Raw genomic sequence first — 27,951 nt, forward strand, 5'->3', positions numbered from 1 at the left:
GTAGAACAATGGTCTAAATCATATCAACAATTCTGATAACTTTCATGATATATTCAAAGGTATTCCTAAACATTTTCTATAATTGAAAAAACCCCTAAACAAATATGGAATTTCAATATCTCTAGTCAGTACTGTGAATGATAATAGATTATAAACACAATAGCCTCACTAAAAGTCACAACCTTTAATACCTGAAATGCAACAACATGCTATCACAATCATATTTACTAGAACTGACTCATTTATCAGTGGATTAAGATGACGGATTAATCAATAGATGATTGATGACTGATCCACAAAATCAATACTATGAATAAATTCATAAACTATCATTTACCAAAACTTGTAATACCGTATTCGATGTAATAAGCGCCCACGGCGATATTTGCTAATATATTTGCTAGTGAACAATCCCAATAAGCGTCCCTTCCGATTGATAAATGTACACAAGACTATTTATTCGTGCATAAATACGTTTGTTATATGCACTCTTAATTATGAGCAATTAAATTCTGGAAAAATATATCTGTCGTAAATAAACATTTCAGGCTGTCAGCTTAAACCACGAAATTTACGATCTTTCATCTCTGTTGTTTTTCACCAAAATAATATTCTAATAAGAGCCTCTATTTCTAATTTTGAGAGCGCCCTGGGCGCTTATTATGTCGAATACGGTAATCAACTTCAGAACATATTATGTCAAAATCTTAAAATTAATTATCAATATTATTTGTAACAATTATGAATATGAAATAATTTATTACTGATATAAATGCAGTCATTAATATAAGTATTTGGTAATGCAGCCCTCAGTGCTCTTTAACCCATATTGTTACAAAGTACTTTCTCTATTCATGGTCAGTGTATCTTGCAACCTTCACAAACTATACACTACAGGCCTATGCAAGATAATATCTATATAGCTCTCACACTGATAAGCCAACGGAGAAATATTCATGTGTACATTAATATACAAGATCATATGACCTCTTCATTGTGTGGCTAACAAAGCAAATACTAGTGCGCCTACGTCAGTGTCAATTCTCCTGGAGTCAATGGGCCATTGAAACGTGTGCTTGCTTTCCGTTATTTGTATTGAAATCAAGATAAAGTGATCGGTGCAGTGAGGCGTGACACTGGAGAAATGACAGCCAGGCGACGGTCTCCGTTGGGGGTGGGTACATGTTTGCATATACCCAGTATAAGTGCGTCCTGACTCTACCTGACTGTTTGCATTAGCAACACAGTCAAACATGGCCGACGTCCAGTCACTGTCTTGTCACACACTGTGATTTCTCAAATCATTTCTATGATTGAAAAAGTGAGAGTTGGATTGTTTTGAGGATATGGAATGATCTCAAAGGGGTTTATGTGTTTAAAAAGAACATGTATAATGAGCTGAGATTAGCTGAGATGAGCTGAGATGAGCTGAGCCTGAGAAACAATGTATGGAATATATCATGACCACCCACTGGAGCTCCGGGACCCCCGGGGGAGGAGGGTCAAAGAAAGGGTAAGCCACAGAACAATTACCTTAAATAAATTTCAAAATTTTAAAACACATAAGAAATTCATTTTTTCTCTCATAGGACATTATTTCTATTGAGTTTATTGAAGATCTTCTAAAGAAATGGTCAACATGTAGCACTTATTTGGTTTAATAAATTTATTTTCAAATTTTTCCTCAAAAACAGTAAATTCTTTTGGTTGTATCTTTACAAAATTGTTAATGCTTGGGTCTGTACACAAAAAAGTGACTGCTTTGGTCTTTATATAAAAATTGTTCACACGTGGGTTTGTGTACAAAATAGTGAATACTTTGGCGTCTTTACAAAATTGTTAATGCTTTGATCTGGATACAAAATAGTGAATACTTTGGTCTTGATATAAACTGAAAACTGAAACTGAAACTGAAATAATTGATTTTCGAAAGAAACCCTTCTTAACTTATGTTTCATCATGTAGTCAAATATTTGAAGATACCATTATTTAGACACCAAGTGTTGAAAGTAAATTTATTTGTTTCAGAAAAGGAGAGAGAGACAGAGAAAATTGGAAGCAATGCACAGAGACGATGACAGTGACGACTCGCTATACCACAGTGCATTGCTGGACGGCCTTGACCTTGATGGTGTTTTGGGTCAGCAATTGGTCATGTGGTCATACAAAGACCCAGACACCCTCAACCTCTATACACCAGTCATCAGCGATGACATATCCACGATTCTACGGCTGACCAAGGAGACGCTTCAGTACGACCAACGAATACACAAGCTGATGATGCTGAAACCAGGAACCAACCATCCCATGGACATCTCCCAGTTCTACAAGGTGGAGCCTGGAGCTGCCATCTTGATAATGCCCAAGGAGTTGGTGACGGTCAACATTGAAATAAAACAGCTGAACATGAAATTTGCAATGGAGGTGGAATTATTTATGACAGTTCTGCAGTTGAAGTTTCGACTCCAACAGGAGCGCGGCTTGTCCATGGAGCGGCTTGATTTATTGTTCAAGGATCAGCCATTAGATAATAGACAATACCTGTTCAACTATAGGATAGGGAAGAGTTCAACTATCTTTGTCATGGTGCATATACTGTATGATATTTTAGTCCACGTTGAGACGTTCTGGGGCAGCACATACCATTTGTATCTGGATCCATGCATGACAGGCATGAATGTTATTTGGACAGTGTTGCGACGAACTGTGACCAAGAACACCCCCGACATCATGGCCCTGTTTGACCTGTATCTCCCTAAACACACTCTAGTATTATACCACAAGAGGAAGGTGGTCAACTGGAGTACCTGCCTTGGATACTACCGAATAGATGACAATGATACAATTAAACTATCAACCATCGGACTCTACCACAAACTGAGCCTTCAGAAAATGCCAATTACTGATGATGCAGGCAAAGTTCACACTGTCAAAGTGTCTCAGTTTGACCGATGGTCGACAGTAGCTCTAAAAATGCATGGAATCATCGGGGTATCTGTGAATCTGATCCGCATCTTCAGAGGGGGCAGAGAGGTGGACTTTTCTGAATCACTTAAGAAACAAACATACAGGACACCACCTATCACTATGGATTTAAGCTTATCAAACGCAGATCCAGATATTTTGTACGGAGTCTCGTTGAAGTTCAAACTGGGTGATGATGTGACTGAGATCCTTAAAGTTTCATCCAAGAGATCTGTGCGAACAGTGAAAGCCATTCTGGAACAACTAGGTGTCCCGAACGCTTCAGTGTATGAAATGTACTTGGGTGACTATAAACTTTCAAATAGTGAAAAGATTGTGACAGCTGTGGAAGACCTCAGGACTCATATAGACCTGAAACTGACACAGTACCCAGTGTTCATCCATACAAACCAGAACGTCATCTACAAAATGCATGTGTATGCTCAGGAAACAGTAGCAGCCTTTAAGAAAAGGGTAGAGATGAAGTCAGGGTTGTCCCTTTCAAACTACAAACTAACATTAGCTGGTGAGGAGTTTGATGATGGGGATGAGCTTGCTGTGTTTGATACCAGAATAGGAATCAAATCATCTCTGTTCCTTAGGCCAAGGCTCCACTGTGATGTCTTCTTTATCTTATATGATAACTACCTTCTTAAGGTGAAGGTACCTCCCAAGCCAAAAGGTAAAGACATTAAACAGCTTCTATGGAAAGAGATGGCTCTCCCTTCAGGGGCTCTTGCTTCTGTAGGAACTTTTCTCCAATGGTACTACACTGGCCGAAGCAGTCCCACATTGGCTCATGGTGGAAGAAGAGCTAGAGAAGCTCCTAGAGGGTACCATTTTGTCGACCCCTCTGCAGCCTTGCGTCCACAACAGGTTGAGGACTACGAAGATCTGCAGGATGACATGAGACGATTCCACAGGAGGAAGGAAGATTATGAACAAACTTACCCCTACAAACCAGTGAAGGCTGAGGCTGATCCTGTCATGAAGATGTTCTATGAGAAGGAGAGGTTGTTTGAAAGACATAAGGGAAGATCGTTCTCCTATCCTGCCAAGGTCTTCCCATCTTACGAATCAGTCAAACAGAAGAACAAACATGCTAGGAAACTCAAAGGTCATGGATCAGCGGATGACTATGAGAGGAAGAGGCTGAAGAGGAGAGCTCATGGCCAGCCTAGGTGGTACCACAGCTTGGAGAAGAGGAGGGACAGAAAGTTGGTAGCTCCTCGTGACAAGGAGGAAGCCTACTACTTAAAGAAACTAAGGATGTGAATAAGGCAGGTTCAATGCTTAAATTAGTCTTGGAGAGAGACACCATCACATCTATCAAATATTTCTGAAGAGCTTCCCTCAACATGGTACTTGATTCAGTTTGACTCAAAATCAGGGTAGGATTGGTGGAGAGGGATGGGTTGGTGGTCAGAGGTCAGTGGTCAGTGGTCAGTGTGGACTTGCTATACAGATCACTTCTGTTTGGTGTCCATTATTGTCACAATGTGAGAAGCCTGTCCATATTAGTGCAAATGTGAAACTACAAACAAGCTCAAGTATTTGATGGATGGAATCTTAGATATGATAAATCAAAGATCATTAACATCAACTGCTGAAAGGTGAAGACAATATCAAGTGTGTGAAAACATTTCCCGTATTGGTGCACGGTCGGGAATCATTTCACCGAGGTCAAGGTCAAACCGTGAAGACAAATTGATGCCCACATGGTGGAGGGTATTGGAGGCTGAACTTGTGCATGTGAGTCATCAGTTGCTGGGATTTAGTGCTTAAAACATTCACAATCCATAGGACATTTGTTCGATGGATACAATGTGTTGTTAAAGTCATTCTTGTGTTTTGTGTCATGGCATTGCAGGGATATTGCAAAAAGTGGTGCAAAATTTTTTTTGTTTCTCTCACTCATACAACTATTAGCCAATCCAATAGTATCAAATTGTGCAGGGTTCACGTGAAATGTCGAAACACAACATTATTTTTTACATGTGCAAGATGGGAACTGTTCAACACGTGATTGCACCTACTTGCCCAAGTAAGTGTTCGGGATTACAGACAACATATTGTGGTCTCCATTGGAATGGTTATTGTAAATCAAAATATACTAAGGTGAAAATGATCAAAATAAACCGTGCTAACTTATAAAAAAAATATATGAGATAAATGAAAAAACTAGCATTTTTTTTACTGGGTTCACATTTCATAAAAACTTTGTCATTTCATCTGAATTAACAATAAGTATCAAATCCAATGTTGCATTTCAAGAAATGTGATTGATAAAGAATGTTTGTTTGATTCCAATAACCTTTCCAAACAGAAGACCAGTGATAGATTCTATGTTGTATTTAGAACCTTAAGTCTCTAACAGGAAAACCAGTATGAATGTGTAAGAAACACATGTTCATAAATATAACAAATGTGAACAGTGTGAGGTTAGACATCTAGATATTCACATTGTACTTACCTTGATCTGAATAGTAAATATGTAAATAGCATGTTAATAAATGTAAATAAATATGAAAAATAGTCATGGTTTTATTTGTACAAAATTAATTAATTAATGTATTAGACTGTGATATATGATGAGGTGTGAATCAAAGTGGCTATATATATATATTTTTAAACACCATCCATTATTAAATATACTTATATGTTCTTTGTCTTAAACTGTTTTAAAATCTCAGATTTGTAGCTCAGTAGTTGAAGTGTTGGCTTTTCATGACAAAGACACAGGTTTGAGTTCCAAAATGGATGCAATGTGTGAAGCCCATTCTTGGTATCCCAATTGCATGGATCGATGCTCATGATGTCCACCACTGGATTGTCTGTTCTAGTTTTGATTATTTACAGACCACCATCATATAGCTGGACTATTGCTGAGCGCAGTGTTAAACAACAAATAAACAAAAACTACACCTACACCAAGATGTTGCTGGAATATTCCTAAAAGGGCATAAAATCCTACTCACTTGCTTAATAAAGGATTCAGTGGTGTCATTTTATGATTAAAATATCTGAATTATTATAATTTTCATTTAACTGTCACACCACTGATCACTGAAGAAAAAAAATAATTCCAGTCAAGTGTTCTGTTTTCAGTACATTTTCATTGGTTGTATTTTCATATTCCCTCATATTTAACAAACTGCCCGAGCTCATCATCATCATCCTCACCATCATCAATGCCGTGAATGCCCTTAATTGCCCTTTAAAGTGATCCTTTTAACCATTCATTGTTCATTACACTGATTGTAGAGTAGAACATTGTTTGTTTGTTGTTTAATTAAATATTCAAGTACATAGAAATTATGAAACGGATCTCAACCAGTATTCTTATACATCAGAAAGTTCCTTGTCCTAAAATATTTTTTAGTGGTATTCAAGAATGTTACCTCCAATGCCTCGTCTCCCTTGTACCACTTGACCCTGGCCCTCGGGTCAGAGATGAAACACTCCAGCATGCCCATCTTCTTCCTGGTGATCTCATGGTGCTGAGGCAACTTCTGGGTGAAGTAGTACTCAGGCTCCTTGGCTGCAAGGTCAAGGACACATCACAATTAGCCAATCAGAAAGCAGCTTTCTGTACATTTTGTAAAACACTTGGATTTATTGAAAGCAAAAGTAAGTTTATTATCATCACCAATCTGCACTGTGAGTAACTAGGTGCAGGGGCAGAGTTCAGCATTTTTAAAACCGAAGGGTCCAAAATATCAATATCCTCCGATAATTTAACTTTCAGTAACATACTACTTTTGGTTTTCAAATGGGAGGGGTGTGGGTGTCTGGCTCCCCTGGACCCCCTGAACACCTCTCTGAATCAATCCGCCTATGGTTTGGTAAAATAAAACAGTAACACGAGAGCATAACCAGTCTCGATATGTGACGAAATAGTTTCCATGGGGTGTAAAAGGATAATATATAGTGGTGAAAATGATATGAATGGATCACTGAAAATCAGTGATAAAACCAGGTGTTTCGCAAAATAACCAGTCATTGAAACTGTGCAAATAACATTGACTGGGGTGTATAAATGTTATTAATCTGAAAAATAACATTTTTTTCCCAGTTTTTGCCCAGCAATAGGTGTAGACTGACAAGCGTTCAAAATTCACACTGGTCTGGTAGCCCGAGACTACTAAATTGTACTGAGGACAAGCCAAAACCCAATGATAGTAGTCCTCACTAACGAGTAGCTTTTGACGGAAATGATCCTGAACCAGTTCTCAATTTGCTAAAAATTTGACACCCGTGAAGATCCAGGTTAGATTTGGTCTTCAGCAAACCATGCTTGTCTTAAGAGGTGACTAATGGGATTGGGTGGTCAGGCTCAGTGACTTGGTTGATGCATGTCATCATATCCCAAGTGTGTAGATCGATGTTCATGATGTCAATCACTGGATTGTCTGGTCCAGAGTCGATTTTTTTACAGCTGTCAAATAGCTGGAATATTGTTGAGTGCTGCTTTAAGAACAAAACAAATGACAGGAGAAAATAGTTTTGTCTCATCCAAGCAGGATGATCCAGATGCTGAGGACTGTTGAAATAAGGTTTCAACCAGTCTTCTGAAAAGGGGGGCATGGGTGTCCCAGTCGTCTAAGGCGCCACGATTCGCTGTGCAGAGTTGCGTCCCTTGGACACGCCAGAAACCTATGATTGTGGGTTCGAATCCCGGTTCGCCCTGATTATGTTTCTAGGTTTATCAGCACCATACCCGTGCTCGTGGGTTTCACCGAAGTGGTAAACGTCTTAGACCTGCATCACTTCGGGCTTTCTTCCCACATTAACCTGACACGCCGCGATATAACTGTAATACTGTTAAAAGCGGCGTTAAACCCAACTCACTCACTCCCTCACTCCTCTGAAAAATTATGAAAAGAAACAGATTTCTAAGGCTTCTCACCTTCCACATACAGCCATCCTGACGTGGTGACATCGTTGCACTGACAGGTGTACTTGCCACCGTCCTCTGGTTTCACATTGTACAGCTCCAGTTTGTACTCATGATCGTCATTGGTCAAATGATATTTATGACCATGGAAAACATCCATCTTGTTTTTGAACCATCGCACCTGGGCATTTGGTTTGCAGAATTCGCACGAAAAGGCGACACGTTCCTTTCCTTCGATACACTTGACATCATCCAGCTCTTTCAAGAACTTGTCTGGTTCCTGTTGTCAGAAAAAGTCTTTCTTCATCATATCAAAACAAGAAATTAACTAAGGGTGTAGAGATGAGGATGTAGCTAACATGTATGTTATTTTCTTATTGTATAGTATTGTATTCTGGTGAAAATATTTAAAAAATACAAAAACTATTGCAATTGAGTTGAATTAACACATGATATTCTTAACCATACAGAGCTATACATTTTATGTGATCTCAAAAAGGAAAAGAATAAGGCTTTAATATTTCAAAATAAAAATTATTAAAAAACTGAAATCTAAACTGTGCCAGTGAAGTATCACCTTGATCTTGTTGTACTATTGTTCTTTAGATATGACAAAACATGATTCAGTCGACTCTCGTTAAGTTTCACACCAAGGATGGAGCCAAAAGAATACATGTATAAGCATTCCGATTGACACATGGGTGTTTACAATTTTTTGTAATTAAAATTCACAAAAAGACTCTGTAAATGATGATGAATTGTGTACATGTCTCTCAATTTGTTTGATAAGATGGTCAGTTGCTAGGTGCTGACATCAAACACCGGGAGTATTTGCATAAAATGTTTGCATCTGGTTTAGCGAATAATTTGCCAACAAAAATTATCAATGAAATGATTCCCTACTTTCATGATACCACTAAGAAGGACCAAATTAAAACTTTCTGTTTTTTTTCTAGTCATCTTGTTTCTACTTAACGAGATTCGACTGTTTTTGATTAACAATATTTCATGTGTCTTGTGATGGAGGACAAACATTCTGTGCATCAGGGATGCGATAGGTGAATCTCAATCTACATCCAGAAGGAATAGAAGCTGAAAGTAAGTATTTACAGTAAAAAAGCTTTGATCTAGCTAACTATATACCAACATGCATTCTAAAACTGAAAATCTTTTTCCTAAAACGATTTCAAGTATCTAAAATATTCCATAACCAAACACTAGTGTAAGAGTTACCAACCCTGCTTCAAGGACACATCAGACCGTGGCAATAAAAAAACAAACAGAACATGCAACCTACCATATTTAAGTTAAGTGTTCTAATACAATAGTTGCATTGTCAAAGTGAGCTGATGTCATGGGTCTTCATAAAAAAGACATGGTGTCATTTTTTTAACATTACATAAAAATAATCATCAGCTTGTTCATATTCGCATCCTCTCAGATCAAATATCCAATGTATCAAATGATATCACAAAGTGTTTAGAGCAATTAAACTATCAATGAAAACTTTTTGCATTTTATCCAAGTTGTCCTAGATGAATGAGCTGGTTCAGCACATCGTCAGAATTTTATACCACTCACTGAAGGTGAGCTGTTGTACCTTTAGTGCTCTGACCATTAATATCATGTAGTGTTTAGGAGTATTTGGTCAAACTGAACTAGATACATAGACTGGAAGCTAGTCCTCTCTGCAAGGTTAGTATCTCCTATCCTGCTTACCTGATACACAAAACAACTTCCTGTTCCAAGGGAAATAACTCTTCATGCACATATGTTTTGGATATACACAATATCTACTATGCTATGAAAATAGATTTAACCATGCACATTTCCATCTGCATCGTGCAACAACCTTTTCATTTGTGCATAATTAAAATCTGCCATATTTCATAAACCTTGGAGGTTTCATTCTGACAATAAGCGGTTGAAATGTCATGCTGCTCTGATACTTACTAATCCAATGAAACATTAAACATAATGAGTCGCCCTTTGGTAAAGAAACAATTGCAGAACATATGTGACTTTTTTAGAAGAAAAAACAACAGTCAAGTGTACAATGTTCACCAAGAGCTCTGAATCTCAAGTACTTCATTGGCTTCCTGTCCAAAAGCACATAAATTTTAAACTCTCTTTTTCTATCAGTGCCACTCAAATCTCTATGACCTTCAATCCTACACTCCATCCAGATCCATCCGTTCGGAAACACGATGACTGCAAATTGCGCCTGAGGTTAAACTTAGCAGTTATGGACAGCCATCTTTGTCTAAATTAAATTAAATTAAGAATTTATATAGCGCATTAACAACTGCTCAAATGTGCTTAGGGCATGATTGATTTGTCAAAGGCTCTCTTGAAGAGACAGGTTTTGAGTGTCCTGTCAAAGTTTGTCAGATTTTCTGTTTCTCAGGTTTCTTGTGGCAGATTGTTCCATAGCATTGGGCAGCATGTTGAAATGACCTATCGCCATATGTTTTGGTATGTGCCACTAGGAGACGTTGATCTTTGATAGGAGAGAATGTGCAGGCTTGTATGGTACTATCAGTTCCTGTAAGGATGGGGGGCACGGGTGGCCCAGTCGTCTAAGGCGCCGCGATTCGCTGTGCAGAAACCCATGATTGTGGGTTCGAATCCCGGTTCACCCTGATTATGTTTCTAGGTTTGTCAGCACCATACCCATACTCGTGGGTTTCACCGAAGTGGTAAACGTCTGAGACCTGTATCACTTCGGGCTTTCCTCCCACATTAAGCTGACACGCCGCGATATAACTGGAATAGTGTTAAAAGCGGCGTTAAACCCAACTCACTCACTCACTCCTGTAAGGATGCAGGAGCCAAACTATGTATGCCTCGTAAACCAGAGTGAGGATTGCACTCTTTGTTGGATTGACAGCCAGTGCACTTCAGTCAACATTGGAGTGATGTGTTCTCAAGGTCTTCTTGTCAGAATTCTCCAAGTGTATTCTGAACACGCTGTAGGTTTTCTGCATCCTTCTGTGGTATGCCATTGAGGGGGAATTACAATAATCCAACCTGGAGACGACAAAAGCTAAGTCCATGCAGAGCCTATCAATGGAACAATCTCCCCCAAGAACTTCGCAACTCAGAACCCTAGTCTACCTTCAGAACTTCAGCAAGACCTATCACTTCTGCCAAACCTTTGAACTTTTCTTTTCTCTGGCACTTTGAGCATGACATCCAGCATGGAAGCGCCATACAAACGGGGACTATAAGTATGTTATTATCATTATTATTTTATAAGCATTTCTTCATCTATCCATGAACACTTATCACATCTTGATTGATGTCTCTGGAGGAAGGAAATATAACAAATATGTTAGTAGGGTCTATATGTGCAGTCTGGAAGAAGCTGGTGTACACTGACAGCATAATGGTAAGAAATAAAGTAACAGCCGACAACATCAAGATAAGTTAGTTTTTGGCTTGTGAAGTTGTGTATAGGTGCAAAAGGGTTGTTAGGTTAGATTTCTCGACATATATTGTGACGATTTTTCCAGGTGAAAATACACTGTTAGTTTTTGAGTATCTAGTGTTATATTGTCAATTAGGGTGTGACACTGTCGATATTTATACCTCTTTAATGACGTGTCGCTTTGACAGCGTAGGCCAATCAGGAATACATTCTGCTAACGATGCCCTACGCATTTGCATTGATGCCCTACGCGTCTGCTGTTCGAGAGCCTCCAGCTTTTCAGCAGAAACTTTCTTTACGGGCGCCTCCAGTTCAACTGACTGTCTGCGAGCTGAATCCTTCTGCTATTGATATTAACAAGACAATCTGGTTACGGTTCATGATCATGCATATTTGTGCTCATTTGAGCTGGGTTAGTAAAATGATATAGAATCAACTTCGGCCATTTAACCTGAAATGCAAAAAGCGCTGGGGATCACCTTAGCAGCAGCAATGTTTGTTTTAAATTTAAAGAATATTTTCAATTATTCAAATGAAAATATATAAATGCAATTCAGAATTAAGAATTGTACAATTTACTTGAAGTTTATTACAACAAATATATTATTTGATTATTTCTAAAAAAATAGTTTTCAAATACTTTTGCCATAATCCTGAAAAAGAATTGAGGATAAAATTCTCTACAGGATGTTTCTAGTTGCTTCTAAAAGCTTACATTTTAGACAAACAGACAAATCATCTAAAAGACAAATATTTCTGTTCTAATGCATCTAAAACACAACACTACTGCCCTATGTCCCCCATAGATGCCTCTGTCATCAATGATGAGGGAATAGCTACCGCTGCATCCTCACAACTGAGGGATGAGGATGTCCTTTCAGGCATCAGGATTGAGCATCATTACATCCTAAGGATGAAGATCAAAAGGTTCTTCAGCTCACACAGAAGATGGAAGAAACTGATTATCAGGAAAGGGTTTTTGACCTAGCTGTCATGCTGCAGTGTTGATGCAATGATCACTTAGAACAAAAAAGTATATTTCAAAGCTTAGAACTGAAGCAGAATCACATCCCCAAAGGATGAGCTCAAGAACCTTGTAAACCCTCATAAATGAGGGTTTCCTGAAAGAAAAATGTCTGGCCAAACTGGTAGTGCACATATTTTACCAAGGCCACACACCAAAGAGAGGTATGCCCTTCAACTAGGCCAAGCACTCTAGGAAAGAGAACACTAACACACATATCATATGGTCACACACCAAAATTGGGCTAAAACATGAAAAGCCAACATTTCTAGATGCCTAGGTAACATGGAGCCCTAGTCTAGATTTAACCTTGTTTAGCTCAGCAAATTCAGTCGACACTTCTATCCGCTCCACTTTTTCACGTCGAGTGTATGTGAACCTTTCCCTTTCATAGCGCTCCTTTCAGAGTTGGAAGAAACAAAAATATGTTGGGAGCTTTGTGTTATTGGTGTGTGAAGAAATCACAGAGGGAAGCTGCATCAAAATTGAGGATGCTAGTATCAAAGACGAGGAAGATGCTGAAATATCTGTAACAGTGTTGTTGAAACACAAACCTTCCAAAAGATTTTTTTCAATTTGTTTTCCAATAAAGTTTCTTTTTTGATGCAGCTTGCCAGGGCAAGTGAGATGTTAGATGATGTGGAATAAGAAAAGAACTCTGTGAATTATGAAAAGATTATTATGATATCAATATATAACAATGGATATTTTGTAGATTTTTAGCCAAAAATATGATTGATTTTTTTATTTTGACTACAGAATCACAATTTATTAAAAAAAGGATTCAGATGAAAAATTCTAAGTAAATATATAAATATAAACACAAAAGATTTGATTATGTTCTTTCTGATTTTCAATGTAGGTGAAGGTTTTGTTAATGTGGAAGCTGTTACTGAAATAAAGTGCTGTGCATATTAAAACTACATTGTGATAAAAAGGACATGAAAACCAAGTGCAGAATTAAAACTTGTCCGTATGGGACTAAATATTGTAAAAACGGGTAAAACTGTACATAATATGAAATGAAAAGATTAAGAGAAGCCAGATGTTAAGGTATAACAGTGTATGGGAACAAGTGACTGGTATTCAAGGGGGTGCAAGTATGACAAAAGTATCAGTCATGGGTAAACCAAAAGCTTAAAAAATAATCAAATATGACCAATATTGAGAACAGGACATGTTAATGGTACTGCAGAGAGAGAAATGGAATGTGATCCTGACAATGTTAATTCTGTGGAATGGAATCAGTGTGCATCATCTGTCAATCTTGAATGTCATTCAGACCAAGCCTAAAATTGTTTTATCAGTCACAAGTGCAATCACAATCTAGTCTAAACTTATGGTATTAAGTCAATTTGAAGAAACTGATTTCTAAGATTTAAATTTCAACATTCTAACTTAATAATTTTATCCTCTGTCTTACAGGGCTCGATTCCACAAAGTGACCCTTGCGCTAAGGTGATCATACTCCCATACGGTAACACTGACTTATGATCAGCGCTAAGATCGCTTTGTGGAACAGAACCCAGGGCCACAATAGTTTAATGTGAGCTTGTCATTCCTTTCTAAAATCACGAGGTTCCACGCCATAAATGTGATTACTGGTACTGTCAATATGTTTCTTTTTCTGTTAGTTTTAAGCAGGTATGATTCCATTGCACGTATTGGTCTTTGCAAGCTAGACAACATCAGCTCCAGCAGAGAGAGATATAAAGTATTAGATGTAGGCAAAGCTCCCACCATTGCCATCAGCCTGGGACCAGCTGGAGGAACAGTTTGTCTGTTGTCCTTGCTGTTCAATCAGTAAATTCTATATCATTTGTAATTTTTTAAATCATTGCTACAACAATGAAGCTCTCCTGGTTGAACAATATTTAATTCAATTCGAACAACTAAAGTTATCCAGGTCAGCTTCTTAAAACAGCAACAGCGAGCATCAGATCCAAATGCCCTAAATTCATTGGGGGGAAATTTTGAAAATGGCAAAGGGTGCTGGTTTAATCTGGTCAAAATTTTAAAATTATGAGAGAAAAACTGGCTGAAGCATTGTGTTTCAGTAAATTGAAGACCAATGAAAATATCAACCAGGGGTGCTAAACTTGCTAGCATTTATTATCATTATTATCATTATGTCAACATCTGAAAGTCACATCCATGTTTCAGGTAAATTAATACAGTTACAATGAAATCTAAACATGATATATAAATAAATACTCTTTAATTAAAAAAATATCCATATCACTCTGATAATGAATATTGATTTCTTTCATTTTATACCAATCAAAGAATATTTAACAATCAAAAATGACTTACTGTAAGATCAACACACATTTATATCTAGACAAGATTTGCCTTTTTTCTGTAATCATCATTTTTTCAACCTATCTGTATTTAGTAGACTAACATCAAGTCTCTGAAATGAACATATTTTACAGAAAATTTTATAAATTTTATAGTTATAAAATATAATAAAAAGGAGCCCAGAAACTTTCTTCATTTTCAGAATGAATACTACAGTAATCTAGACTTGCCAAACATTGCATGGGCTGTATTAGATATATTTGTTTCAGGGTCTGTATGACAGACTAGTATGGAAGTTAAATGTATGAATATGAGATTAGAAATGATCTTCACTCAAGGTTCACACCATCTGGCACATGGTTGTGTTTACTTGTGAACACAAACGAGTAACACAAGATGTTAGGGGGCCAGTGTTGAGCATCTTCGCTCTGAAGTCACTTTTGGATCCACAGCAAAATTGAATCCCAAACTGCCAACAATCTGTAATACTTGCCTTCTCTTCTTCGCTATCACTTCCCTCGGCCTTCTCCACCTTCTTCAGCCCCTTCCTCATCATCTCGATCTGAGACAGGCGGCGGCCCTTTTTATCCACTAGCCAAGAATATTTACATCAATTAGTGACAATCCAACAACAATATCAACAAAATCGCAACTGCTTTTTTGACATACAATTGACATTACAGTGGACAGAAAGAGACGATTATGAGTACTGATTAAATGCCTTTCAAAAACATCCAAAAAGGAAACAGAATTTTATATTGTCTGAATATAACTGAAATATTGAACATAGTGTTGGCACAAGTGATATGGATTCCGTTGTAAAATATTGGTACTGAAACTATTTTAAATATGTTTTAACTTGGAACTAGATTAAACTCGTGATTATTCTCCTCCAGTCTAATTCCATCACAAACTACATGTGTGCAAGTGTGCATGTTAACAAAATAGCTGTGCAGTGTAAATATTTTGGAATCAGTTCTTATTTTTCTCTACGTAAAATGGCACTTTGCACTGGTCAAAATTAGCAGGACATAAAGTCAAGCACTTCATTGCAAATGAACCAACATAAAAATAACTAAAAAGGGATCAAACTAAATAATACTATTCTAATTAATTTAAATTTACAATGACATGGGATGACATGTGAGGAGCTTGATTCATAGGATGATAAATGCATGATACAAATTGATTTGAAACCCGTATGTGGGAGTTATGATTGTTTGAGATTACAGATGGATGGGTACCAACTGATTCAGGGAGTGAGTGAGTGAGTTTGGTTTTACGCCGCTTTTAGCAATATTCCAGCAATCTCACGGCGGGGGACACCGGAAATGGGCTTCACACATTGTACCCATGTCGGGAATCGAGCCCGGGTCTTCGGCGTGACGAGCTAACGCTTTAAACACTAGGCTACCCGACCGCCCCACTGAATCAGGGAACTACAGGTATATGTTCCAATCTGGTAAAGCTTTCCTCAATTAGAAACCTTTCTTTTCAAAATATTAACACAGCTGCATTGTCTTTCTTAAATACCAAATTGATAGTAAACATAAAATATTGGCGCAAGAGAATAGCCAGTTTGATTATCTACCGAAACAGATTCCATTTGGTGTAAAAGACAAAACAGCTGTGAAAATGATATAAAAGGACCACTGAAGATCAGTGACAATTTCCATTATTTCCAATAACATATTTATCAAAATTCAGATAGGAGATTTTTCATAGACCAGTTGCAAGAAAGTTTGATTTTTAAACTCCATTCAAAATACCAGTATGTCCATCATGACGGATCAGTACTTCAATAACAAGACATGTTTTATCATTCAATGCCATGTCAATAGCAAATTAACATTTTTTAGTCAGGGTGACCTTGAGTTAAAAGGATATGCAAACAGCTATCAGATATCCTGACGTGGCAATGATTTAGTACTGACCAACACAGTTAACAATGCTATACCTCGATCAGTGTCCTATGTTATTGTTTAATACAAGTAAAACCGCTAAAGATGGGAACGGTGAACAGAATACACCTACATGATGGAGAGACAACACAACAACGATGTGATGAGATTATAAAACAAAACAAAAATATACATAATATGGTTACAACCGATGTTGCCAACATCATCGCCAATAAGGCTACCACCAGTTACTAAAAGAATTTGATAACTGGCATTAAATAAAAGCGACAAATTTCCATAATTATAAGAAATATGTGCTAAGAGTAGAGTCCATTGTATGATTCTGACTATATCTTAAACATGTGTTTACAAATCACTATAAAATAGTGATGACACTAGGTGTTCGCGAAAAGGTGACATTCTGCACCAATGGCGCCACCTGTCACATGCTACTACTTGAATGTTGTACAGAACAACGATATTGACAAACATGAACTATGAAAGCTGCCAATGTGGATGGTTGCAAGGTCGTCTTGTTAAAATTGATTCTGAAACTCAAAGTGAATGGTTCCCAATAAGGTAATGTTGGCAACAAGGCAATAGTGCAACTGAAAGATTGACCATCTAGTACCATCAATGTTGGAAACATGGCATCAATGTAACATAAAGATTGACCATCAACTATGGTCCATGTTGGCAACAATGTAACAAAGATTGATCATCAATTACCATCAATGTTGGCAACATGGCAACAATGCAACAAAGATTGACCATGAAGTACCACAATGTTGGCAACATGGCAACAATGTAACAAAGATTGACCATGAAGTACCACAATGTTGGCAACATGGCAACAATGCAACAAAGATTAACCATGAAGTACCACAATGTTGGCAATATGGCAACATTGATTGACCATCCATTACCACCAATGTTGGCAACATGGCAACAATGTAACAAAGATTGACCATGAAGTACCACAATGTTGGCAATATGGCAACATTGATTGACCATCCATTACCACCAATGTTGGCAACATGGCAACAATGCAACAAAGATTGACCATGAAGTACCACAATGTTGGCAACATAGTTACTGTAACCGTTACAGATATGTTACATTAAGACACACACTGACAACAGTCAGTTTAGTGCATACTGTCATTAGCACCAACAAGAAGGACATCACATACAACATGTATTATATACAGAACTTGTCAGCTGCAGCAGATATAAATCATAAGCCTATCTTGGCATGAAGGGTGGGTTTCGTTGGAGGTATAAAAAAGAGTTATTCAATATTATTTTCAAAAGGTGAGAAATATTATTCGTAATTAAACATGGTTAGAATTAGCTGTGGGTTGACATTTTGAAATTTGGATTAATGTGTAAAATTAAATGTTTTTGTAATTTTATGATTTCAAGTTTTAAGAAATGAAGTCAAACATTATAAAGTGTTCAAATATAAGGAAGAAATGTTACTTCTTTGTTCCTAATCAAGAATATTATTGGGTCGATTTTTGTAAAGAGAAAAGATTTATAACACCAGAGATTTATTAGTAATATTGTTAAGTAGAGATGTCAAGAATATTTAGCAGATTAAAGATTTGAGAATAAAATGAGATAGAAGACACATTATATTACCAGATAGTGCACACAAAAATGCCAATGTTTAGATTGTTAGAGACAGGGCTATAAAGAGGAGTTATCATATTATGTATAGAAAAGAAAATATTGGCTAATGGTCCTGCTAACTGAAGACATAAACATACATGAAGCCTACAAACATACAGACAGACAGACATACAGACAGACAGATAAATACCTTCCTCTGGAAGAAAGGAAAAAGACAAATGGAACATTATGTAGTTTTGTGCATTGGTGAAACAATAAATGTGCCAAGTTATTTAATTGATATAAAAAGCATTTGTGGACCACAAATGGTGTGTTGTATGATACAGTGTTGATATATTCATACAAAAAACATCATATGATACAAACTGCAATACATTGTGCAGTGAACATGAGCACATTGTGTCGAGCATACACATTGTGTTACGTGAGCATATTGTGTCGAGCATCCAGATTGTGTTGAACATGAACACATTGTGTTATACATTAATCTGATTGTTACGTGAGCACATTGTGTCGAACATCCAGATTGTGATGAACATGAACACATTGTGTTATACATTAATCTGATTATGTTACGTGAGCACATTGTGTCGAAAATCCATATTGTGTTGAAAATGAACACATTGTGTTATACATTAACCACATTGTGTTGGACATGAATAACACAGTGTAGAACACACAGAAACATTAAGGACAAGAGCACAAGGACATTCATGGACATTTAAGGACACAGAAGACAACAAAAGACTTCCATGAAAAAGCAGTACCCTCAGAATCCATGTACATTAAGAAGTTTGCAATGGTGAATTTCGGACATACATAAAAAAAAGTGTATCAACTTAAACTGAGGCTAGGGAGAATGATATCATAATAAGCATATCCAGTGATCACGATACTAGGAATGTTAACGACATATTCTTACAATGGTTAAACATACTATTCCAAAAATCAAATATGGATTTGTAAACAAGCAAACATTGCTTATATATGCTGCCTCAATGGAAAGGAAAAAAAAATTAAAAAAATATTGATTTAAAAAAAGCTTTTTCTTGTGGTCTGAAAGTTTGGATATTATCTTGTCATAAATACAATAACAACAAATTAAGATGCTCAATTTAATAGTCACCTTGAGCCATACAACCTGATAATATATTGAAAACATCTAAGAAAGATCAGTCTCAATTATCTGCTGAAACATTTCAGTGGGCTTAAAAAGGCAAAATAGTTGTAAAAATTATACGAACGGAGGACAGAAAATCAGTGATGACACTAGGTGTTCTCGAAAAAGGGGATCATGTCATAAGTTTGTTTGTTGTTAAATGCTGCACTCAGCAATATTCCAGCCATATGACGACAGTCTGTAAATAATCGAGTGATTGATATCATGAACATTGATCAACGCAATTGGGATCAATGACATGCATCAACCAAGTCAGTGAGCCTGACCACCCGATCCTGTTAGTCGCCTTGTACGACAAGCATAGTTGCCTTTTACGGCAAGCATAGGTTGCTGAAGACCTATCCTACCCCGGAATCTCCATGGGGCATGTCATAAGTATGATAGTTTCTTCCTAAAACTGCTAATAAACAAATTGTAAAAAAAAAAAAACTATAAAAAAAAACACTTTGTGGGTGGGAAACAACAGTGCTTCGGTGTGCATGAGAGTACAAGTGTGATGCATCTTAATCACTGTGTAATCTGAGTTGCAATACATAAAGGTCCTGAAGCTCACCTGGTTTGAGGTTTCCCCAGTCAAGGCTGTCATCCTCCTCCTCCTTCTTGCCGGTGTCCCTGAAAGGATTCAAACACATTCAAAACATCAAGTTTTGAAAAATCTGTATCAGTGATGAGTAATTGAGTTGCTTATCTCCACTTTGACCAGTTTTCCAGTTATACCATGACGTGTCAGCTTAATATGGGAGGAAAGCTCGAAGTGATGCAGGTCTTTGGTGAAACCCACAGGTATGGTGCTGACAAACCCAGAAACATAATCAGGGAGATCGTTTGGGCTCGTAAAACTGACTAAGCTAACATAGAGGGTACATTAATCCATGTGCCCCTCGGACAAGTTATTATATTACTTCTGTGAGACAAATACCTGTGTTTCAGGAGGGACCGGAAGTCCAGAGCGGAGTCCTTGGGATCTGAAATAAAACATACATATCACGTTTAACATTGTGAAGGGAGAACTGTTTAAACCTGCATCAGGTCTCTTAACATTTGGTAAATATTGTCTCTTTAGGATTTGGCATCATTTCTCCACATGAGCTGTACGGGCACTTCAGAGGTATGATCTACTCCTGTAACTTTAAATATAAATCATCAGAGCCAGAGAATAACCAGATTCCACTTGACATAATTCATATAACAAATCAGAAAAAATGTATAAATTCTGTTTGCTCAAGTCTTATAATGTTCCTGAAGCGACATTAATGAATAGCATACCATAAATGACCATATATGGCTGGCTTACCCTTAATGAAGACACTGACATTATCAGAGAGCTGGCTTACCCTTAATAAAGACACTGACATTATCAGAGAGCTGGCTTACCCTTAATGAACACACTGACATTATCAGAGAGCTGGCTTACCCTTAATGAAGACACTGACATTATCAGAGAGCTGGCTTACCCTTAATGAACACATTACTGACATTATCAGAGAGCTGGCTTACCCTTAATGAAGACACTGACATTATCAGAGAGCTGACTTACCCTTAATGAACACATTACTGACATTATCAGAGAGCTGGCTTACCCTTAATGACCACACTGACATTATCAGAGAGCTGGCTTACCCTTAATGAACACATTACTGACATTATCAGAGAGTTGGCTTACCCTTAAAGAACACATTACTGACATTATCAGAGAGCTGGCCTACCCTTAATGAACACACTGACATTATCAGAGAGTTGGCTTACCCTTAATGAACACACTGACATTATCAGAGAGCTGGCCTACCCTTAATGAACACAGTGACATTATCAGAGAGCTGGCTTACCCTTAATGAACACATTACGGACATTATCAGAGAGCTGGCTTACCCTTAATGAACACACTGAATGTTGCCTCGTCAGTTTTCATGCCATTTTGTTCCAGGATAATAGAGTATTTAGCCTCATCCTGGATGCGAGTCTTCTTGATCTCAAGATAGCAGTTGTTCTTATCTGACACAATGCTGGTACGTGTGTCCTCACGCACCTCTCTTCCTGCCCGGAATATACGCACACTTGGAAGTGGCTTCCCCTGAAGGTCCAGTTTGAACTTGACCATAAGATCCTTGCCTGTGAGAGAAGGGTAGATACAGTGAGGCATCTTGTATTGGGTGTCACAAATTGAAATATCTTTGTTTAGGAATTGGTGGTTGTATCATGTTCTAACATGTCAAAATACACGAGTCAATATGACCCATCTGTCAAATTCACGAGTCAATATGACCCATCTGTCAAATACACGAGTCAATATGACCCATCTGTCAAATTCACTTTACTGATCTGTCAATTTCACTATTCACTATACTGATCTATCAAATTCACTATTCACTATACTGATCTATCAAATTCACTATTCACTATACCCGTTTGTCAAATTCACTATTCACTATATTCATCTGTCAAACTCACTATTCTTTATACCCATCTGTCAAATTTACTATTTTCTATACCCATCTGTCAAATTCACTATTCACTATACCCATCTGTCAAACTCACTATTCAAAATACCCATTTGTCAAATTCACTATTCACTATACCCATTTGTCAAACTCACTATTCAATAAACCCATCTGTCAAATTCACTATTCACTATACTGATCTGTCAAACTTACTATTCAATAAACCCATCTGTCAAATTCACTATTCACTATACTGATCTGTCAAATTCACTATTCAATATACCCATTTGTCAAACTCACTATTCAATAAACCCATCTGCCAAATTCAATATTCAGTATACTTATCTGTCAAACTTACTATTCAATAAACCCATCTGTCAAATTCACTATTAACTATACCCATTTGTCAAACTCACTATTCTTTATACCCATTTGTCAAACTCACGATTCAATATACCCATGCTACATACCTTCTTGTACCACAACATTTCCCGGTTTCTCCGCCAGAAATGGTCCATCGCTTTTCCCCTTCGCTGACTTGGACATCCTTCGGCCATCATCCTCCTGCACAGGACATTTTAGCACATTGCAGAACATTGTAGCACATTGTAGCACATTGCAGCACATTGCAGCACATTGTAACACTACCACAAACTCATTTCCTGAGTATCATCATTTGTTTGTGTGTTTGCTTATTGGTTTTCACACCGCACTCAGCAATATTTCAGCTTTTTGCAGCGATCTGTAAATAATCAAGTCTGGGCCAGACAATCAAGTGATTGACATCATAAGCATCATTATGCACAATTGGGATACGATGACATGCATCAACCAAGTCTGACCACCTGATCCCGTAGGTCACGATGCATGGTCCATACTGGACCATGTCATACTGGACAGGCACACTTTGGACAGCTTACATTAAGAAAGAATATTGATCCCTCTTAATCCTGTTCCTCTTAACCATTTTGTTTGTGAATTTATAACAAATAATAATGAGTTCAATTGCGACAAGTATGGTATTGGCAAATTTCTAAGAGAAGCACATGACGAAAAGCTGAAAATATGATTATGAAGCTATTTCTTACCACATTTCATGTCATTCTGGAATGAACAACAAACAATGGAAAATATTATCATAGTTATGCAATGGACACTATTGTGAAAACTTGTGATCAATGGTTCTTATTTCATATTCATAATAAAGAAAAATATCTAGAAAAGAACATACATATTTTTCATATTTTTTAAATACAGACATTGTGCAAGAGGAGTACTACTAAATAATCCATATAAAGCATGTTTCAATGTACAAGTTTTTACTTTCTACAGCAATAAAAATATTCATTATTCTACATATATTGTCAAGTTAGTTATTCAATGTCTAATTTATAGATTTTCAAGTTCAGTTCCTAAGGTAAGAAATTAAACATCACTAAGAGAACATACTGATATTTAGGTCTGAACTGCAACCAAAACTATGACATGCAAATAATTTCATTATTTAATAACTGCAGTTGTTTTTCATATCTGCCTCCATAACAACTTACATTATTGACATTTGTAACATGTTGTGCCTCCCACCATTATGCCTAAACTTATTTGGACTCTTTTCCCCAAATAAGATTTGTTATTTTAGCTCTAACCATATGACTAGCCCAATCCTTACCTGAGGTATTCGTCAGAAACATTTTTCTTTTATCAACGTATATTCAATGTGGAACACAATATTGAAAGCCTCCATATATTGAAACAGAAAATTGATAGCATTTAAGAGGTTAATTTGTTTGAAAAAACAGTAGAACTGACTGGGACTTGTCCAATGAGCAGTACACAAGCAAAAACCAAATCTTGCTTCAACTTTCACATTTATTGCAAACTATTTCAATATAATAACTTTTGACCTTTCATGCCTAAAAAACTATAGTATGGAACAGAAGCCTTTGACAAACAGTCTTGGTATTTGTGAAGGGAGTTGTGAGGAAAATAAGAGATATTTCTGGTACCTGCTGGTAACTGATACTCCTATAAGAAGTTGGCAGGAAAGCGGCATTTGGTTTGTTGATTCTATACCCAGCGTGGAGAACATTGCTGAGAAAATCGACTACTTTGCCATGCAGAGAGATTACAGCATCTACATGATTGGTGAAGTTTTTGTCAGACACAGACATTTTGGTCTCATACAAACCATCGTAACATATTCTTAAAAACTGATTATATCTGTAAAATGAATTATGTGGACCCCAGCTGGGCACATGTCCAAATCCTATCATTGTTTGTTTATCTGTTGCTTACAGCAGTGTTTCTGGAATAGGATGTCAAAAAGGCAATGAAGTATACAAGTGCGGAAATAATCAAAAACAAATTTTCGGTAAATGTTTGAGGCCACCAGAGGGAAATGTGTTGACTAATGAAGTAGTCTGGGATTTGTTACTTGTTAAGCCGGCAAGTATCACATAAACAACATTCTTAACATCGCAGACTACAAGAGCTTCAAAATACCTTTTCTTGGCCATATATTTTTAAAACGATGTTACAAAAGCTTTCAGCAGGTCCTATTCTTAGAGCAATCAAGGACGAGAATGCAACTCTTTAAACATGATTTTTTTACACGGCGCATTAATTGGGTCTTTTTTCTGATATGTTATCAGTGCAGCTAAATAGTGGTTAGTAGCCATTTTGGTAAATCTGGAATTACAAGCAAACCATTGATTTTTAATTTCACAAATTTGGAACAAACTTTACATTAATATTCATTAGTATAATCAATGATTTACGCTTTACTACCTACATAATTGTGTAATTGTGTTTAATCCATATGGCATTCAGCATAACCATTATTAAATCTCCAAGTTTTCAAGTACATTTCAAGTCTATAATGTCAAGAATAATTTGGTTCCAGGAAGGTAGCACATGTTTCCCTTGTTAAGAAATCGTACTGGTGATATGAAGGCAAGACAGATATAGTCTGATCGAGACCACAAGCGCTCACATTCTTGACGCCAAGCCAGGAAAGCAACAGACTGCGTACACTTGCATGTATGGCCTGTGTATTGCGCCATCTTAATTATGTCAGTAATAATTAGTGCTGCCATTCATACTTATTCATTGCAACAGTAACATATGTCATCAGCAACATTTAGTATTAATGAAAAGTAATAAATAGATGATTATCCCAAATCTGTATTATCCCCTTTTTCCTCTACAAAAACCAGGGCTGCTATTTAAACTGACATTCATTGGTTATTTAAAGAGTTGACTGTCAAATACCATCCTTTCACAAGCTTACTAATATCTTAATGTTTTTTGTACATACTGAACAACTTAATGATATTTAATAATCAATAATGGAACTGCTTGTCCATTCTATTTTCTTTGATTTCTTTATATTTATTATTCTGGCTTTTATTTGAATTATTTTTTTTCATAATAGCAAGCTTTGTTATGCTGATCAAGTAATTAAACAATATAAAGAACAAATAGTAGCGTTGTAAATATATTAGTATATTCATTAATAAACATCAATACCTTGATCTGCTTTTAGACACTCACCAATATACTGATCCAATATGTATCCATATTTAAAAAGAAATCCAGTTGGTTGGGTTTCAGAGTTTAACTCCTTATAGTGTCCTATTTGTTTGATTTAGTTGTGCACTTCAAAATCATCAACTATCAATTTGCATAACTATCAATTTTCCATAATCACAAGAAATCTCTACTAAAAGCAGAGTCGATTGTACAACTCCTACTATATCAAAAGCATGTGTTTATGAATCACTAAAAATAGTGATGATACCAGGTGTTTGCGAAAGGCCATTTCTGTCATCGTTTGCCTCCTGAACATTTGTAGATTTGGTCCAGATTTGAGAAATATTCCTGAACTAAATATTTTCTTATCCAATCAGAAAAATGCTACTAACATTGAAAGTAATTAGACACTTAAATAGGAAATTATGTGAAGAAGACCCCCCATAACCTAATTTATTATCTGTAAATTTTAAATTCAGAAAATTGTGGCAGGCATCAAGAATCCACATGGCAAAAGAGTGACGTATTTACTGAAATACTTTTAATGGTATACTTGAACACAAGGATCTGGATTGGAAAATATTCATCACAAGCCATTCATAATTTTCTAATTCATAATGTAGGCAAAGTAATAGCTATGCACTTTTCACTTGGGTCACCATGACCTAAGCAAATACCTGACTCTGCAATAAATTATTACTTAAGAAACTCATTATCAATTAAATACCCCATCATTCAGAATGTGACATGGTATGCTTAATCTTATATCATGTATTAGTAAATACAATGAAGAATGGCTTTCACTCATTGAACAGTATTCCTAAGGTGCATATCGCTTGGAATGAACACATTATAATGACAGCACTGTAAATATAGACGATTATATGTCCAACTTCTTGCCAAATACTTCAAATAATCATGATTAACATCTACAGCTTAATTCATTGTGACGCAAGTACTCATCTTTAAGATATGTTTCTCTCATTTCTGCCAAACTTAATTGCAACTGAGGTCAACGCATGCATTAACCATAGATAGAACATGTTAAGATTCAGTGTTCTGAGGCAGTTTCGACTGCATTCCCCAAGTACTGTTCTGCGTCACTTGCACTGAGAAAGACAGAGGTACAGACTATTTTGGAACAACCATCTTCCAAACTGTTCCAGAACACAAGAATATGTCTTCCTCATCAGATGATGGGGTTTAGTCAGGGACCATATACGCCCTTCTAACCACAATGAACCTTCTCATGTTCCGTGCCCACAGTGGAGCATATATGGCAAGTCTTATCTTACTCTATGCTGTTTCAAGAAATTACTTTTATGATCCATTAAGAGAAAATGCTATCAAATGACTGCTTAAATAAGTGGCAGTGTTTCTCAAGCTTCCTGGGTTCACAGAAGAGCCACTTCAGAGGTATTAACCCCTTCGCTGCTCAGTGGCAGATCCACAGGTGCTTAAATTCCTGGTAATGTCATGTACAGAACACTAAATCTTTTTAGACTGATGAGTAAGAAGTACTTTTTTTACCACAAATTTACGTTTTTCATTGGGTAATGTTTGCACAAAAATATTTATATCTGCAAAACAAGGACCAAATCTACCTGTTTATAAGCGATGTCATTATGCACTGTACCTCACCTAAACCAATATAAACTTTCAAAATGAAGTTTGATATGAACTTTTCCATTTTGAACAAAGCAATTTCATGATATTGCACGTTTTCTTCAACACTAATGAACTATAAGAAGGTTCCTTGGCTCAGGGAATGTAGGAGGTCCTCAAAATACAAGGATACAAAAGCAGCATTAACAGTTACACATCTACTCATTCATAAGCAGTATGTAATAAGTTACTAGTAGACTAAAACATGGTAATTCTAACTATTGAGAGAAGAGGGAATTCTTGACAGCCCTTAATCTTTGGACATGATTCACATCCATGAAATCCTGATGGCCCTAGTCTTAGGACGACATACGCAAAAGGATTGGGATCCTGATGGCCCAACAGCCTTAGTCTTAAGACAACATATAGAAAAGGAATGGGATCCTGATGGCCCAACAGCCTTAGTCTTAGAACAACATACACAAAGGGATGGATCCTGATGGCCAAACAACCTTAGTCTTAAGACAACATATAGAAAAGGAATGGGATCCTGATGGCCCAACAGCCTTAGTCTTAGGACAACATACACAAAGGGATGGATCCTGATGGCCAAACAGCCTTAGTCTTAAGACAACATATAGAAAAGGAATGGGATCCTGATGGCCCAACAGCCTTAGTCTTAAGACAACATATAGAAAAGGAATGGGATCCTGATGGCCCAACAGCCTTAGTCTTAGAACAACATACACAAAGGGATGGATCCTGATGGCCAAACAACCTTAGTCTTAAGACAACATATAGAAAAGGAATGGGATCCTGATGGCCCAACAGCCTTAGTCTTAAGACAACATATAGAAAAGGAATGGGATCCTGATGGCCCAACAGCCTTAGTCTTAGAACAACATACACAAAGGGATGGATCCTGATGGCCAAACAACCTTAGTCTTAAGACAACATATAGAAAAGGAATGGGATCCTGATGGCCCAACAGCCTTAGTCTTAGGACAACATACACAAAGGGATGGATCCTGATGGCCAAACAGCCT

At 36.9% G+C, this 27,951-nt stretch overlaps 2 protein-coding genes across 8 annotated transcripts in view; one reads left to right on the forward strand and one right to left on the reverse strand.

Annotated features, from left to right (window-relative positions):
• Positions 1-27,951, reverse strand: part of LOC124138180 (twitchin-like) — a 180,961-nt gene that overhangs the window by 85,362 nt on the left and 67,648 nt on the right. For all 7 annotated transcript variants that reach the window (XM_048386202.1, XM_048386201.1, XM_048386197.1 and 4 more), the window contains 9 exons: positions 22,240-22,333; positions 21,201-21,440; positions 20,251-20,296; positions 19,885-19,943; positions 18,342-18,347; positions 15,110-15,207; positions 11,453-11,635; positions 7,874-8,141; positions 6,366-6,505 (listed from right to left, as the gene is read on the reverse strand). In XM_048386202.1, coding sequence (XP_048242159.1) covers positions 6,366-6,505; positions 7,874-8,141; positions 11,453-11,635; positions 15,110-15,207; positions 18,342-18,347; positions 19,885-19,943; positions 20,251-20,296; positions 21,201-21,440; positions 22,240-22,333 — 1,134 coding nt within the window. The remainder of the gene's footprint in view (positions 1-6,365; positions 6,506-7,873; positions 8,142-11,452; positions 11,636-15,109; positions 15,208-18,341; positions 18,348-19,884; positions 19,944-20,250; positions 20,297-21,200; positions 21,441-22,239; positions 22,334-27,951) is intronic.
• LOC124138179 lies at positions 1,053-5,493 on the forward strand. Its single transcript, XM_046504709.2, has 2 exons — positions 1,053-1,513; positions 2,029-5,493. The coding sequence occupies exons 1-2, from the start codon at positions 1,445-1,447 to the stop codon at positions 4,237-4,239; spliced, it is 2,280 nt and encodes a 759-aa protein (XP_046360665.2). The 5' UTR covers positions 1,053-1,444; the 3' UTR covers positions 4,240-5,493.

Source organism: Haliotis rufescens, unplaced genomic scaffold (genome assembly GCF_023055435.1).
Source record: "Haliotis rufescens isolate VD_foot unplaced genomic scaffold, xgHalRufe1.0.p SCAF_6, whole genome shotgun sequence".
In the NCBI taxonomy this organism is placed as follows: domain Eukaryota; kingdom Metazoa; phylum Mollusca; class Gastropoda; order Lepetellida; family Haliotidae; genus Haliotis; species Haliotis rufescens.

Coding starts and splice junctions, on each gene's coding strand:
- LOC124138179 (XM_046504709.2), top strand. CDS start 1,445: ATGTATGGAATATATCATGACCACCCACTGGAGCTCCGGGACCCCCGG. Junction 1,514..2,028: donor GGAGGAGGGTCAAAGAAAGG/GTAAGCCACAGA, acceptor TATTTGTTTCAG/AAAAGGAGAGAGAGACAGAG.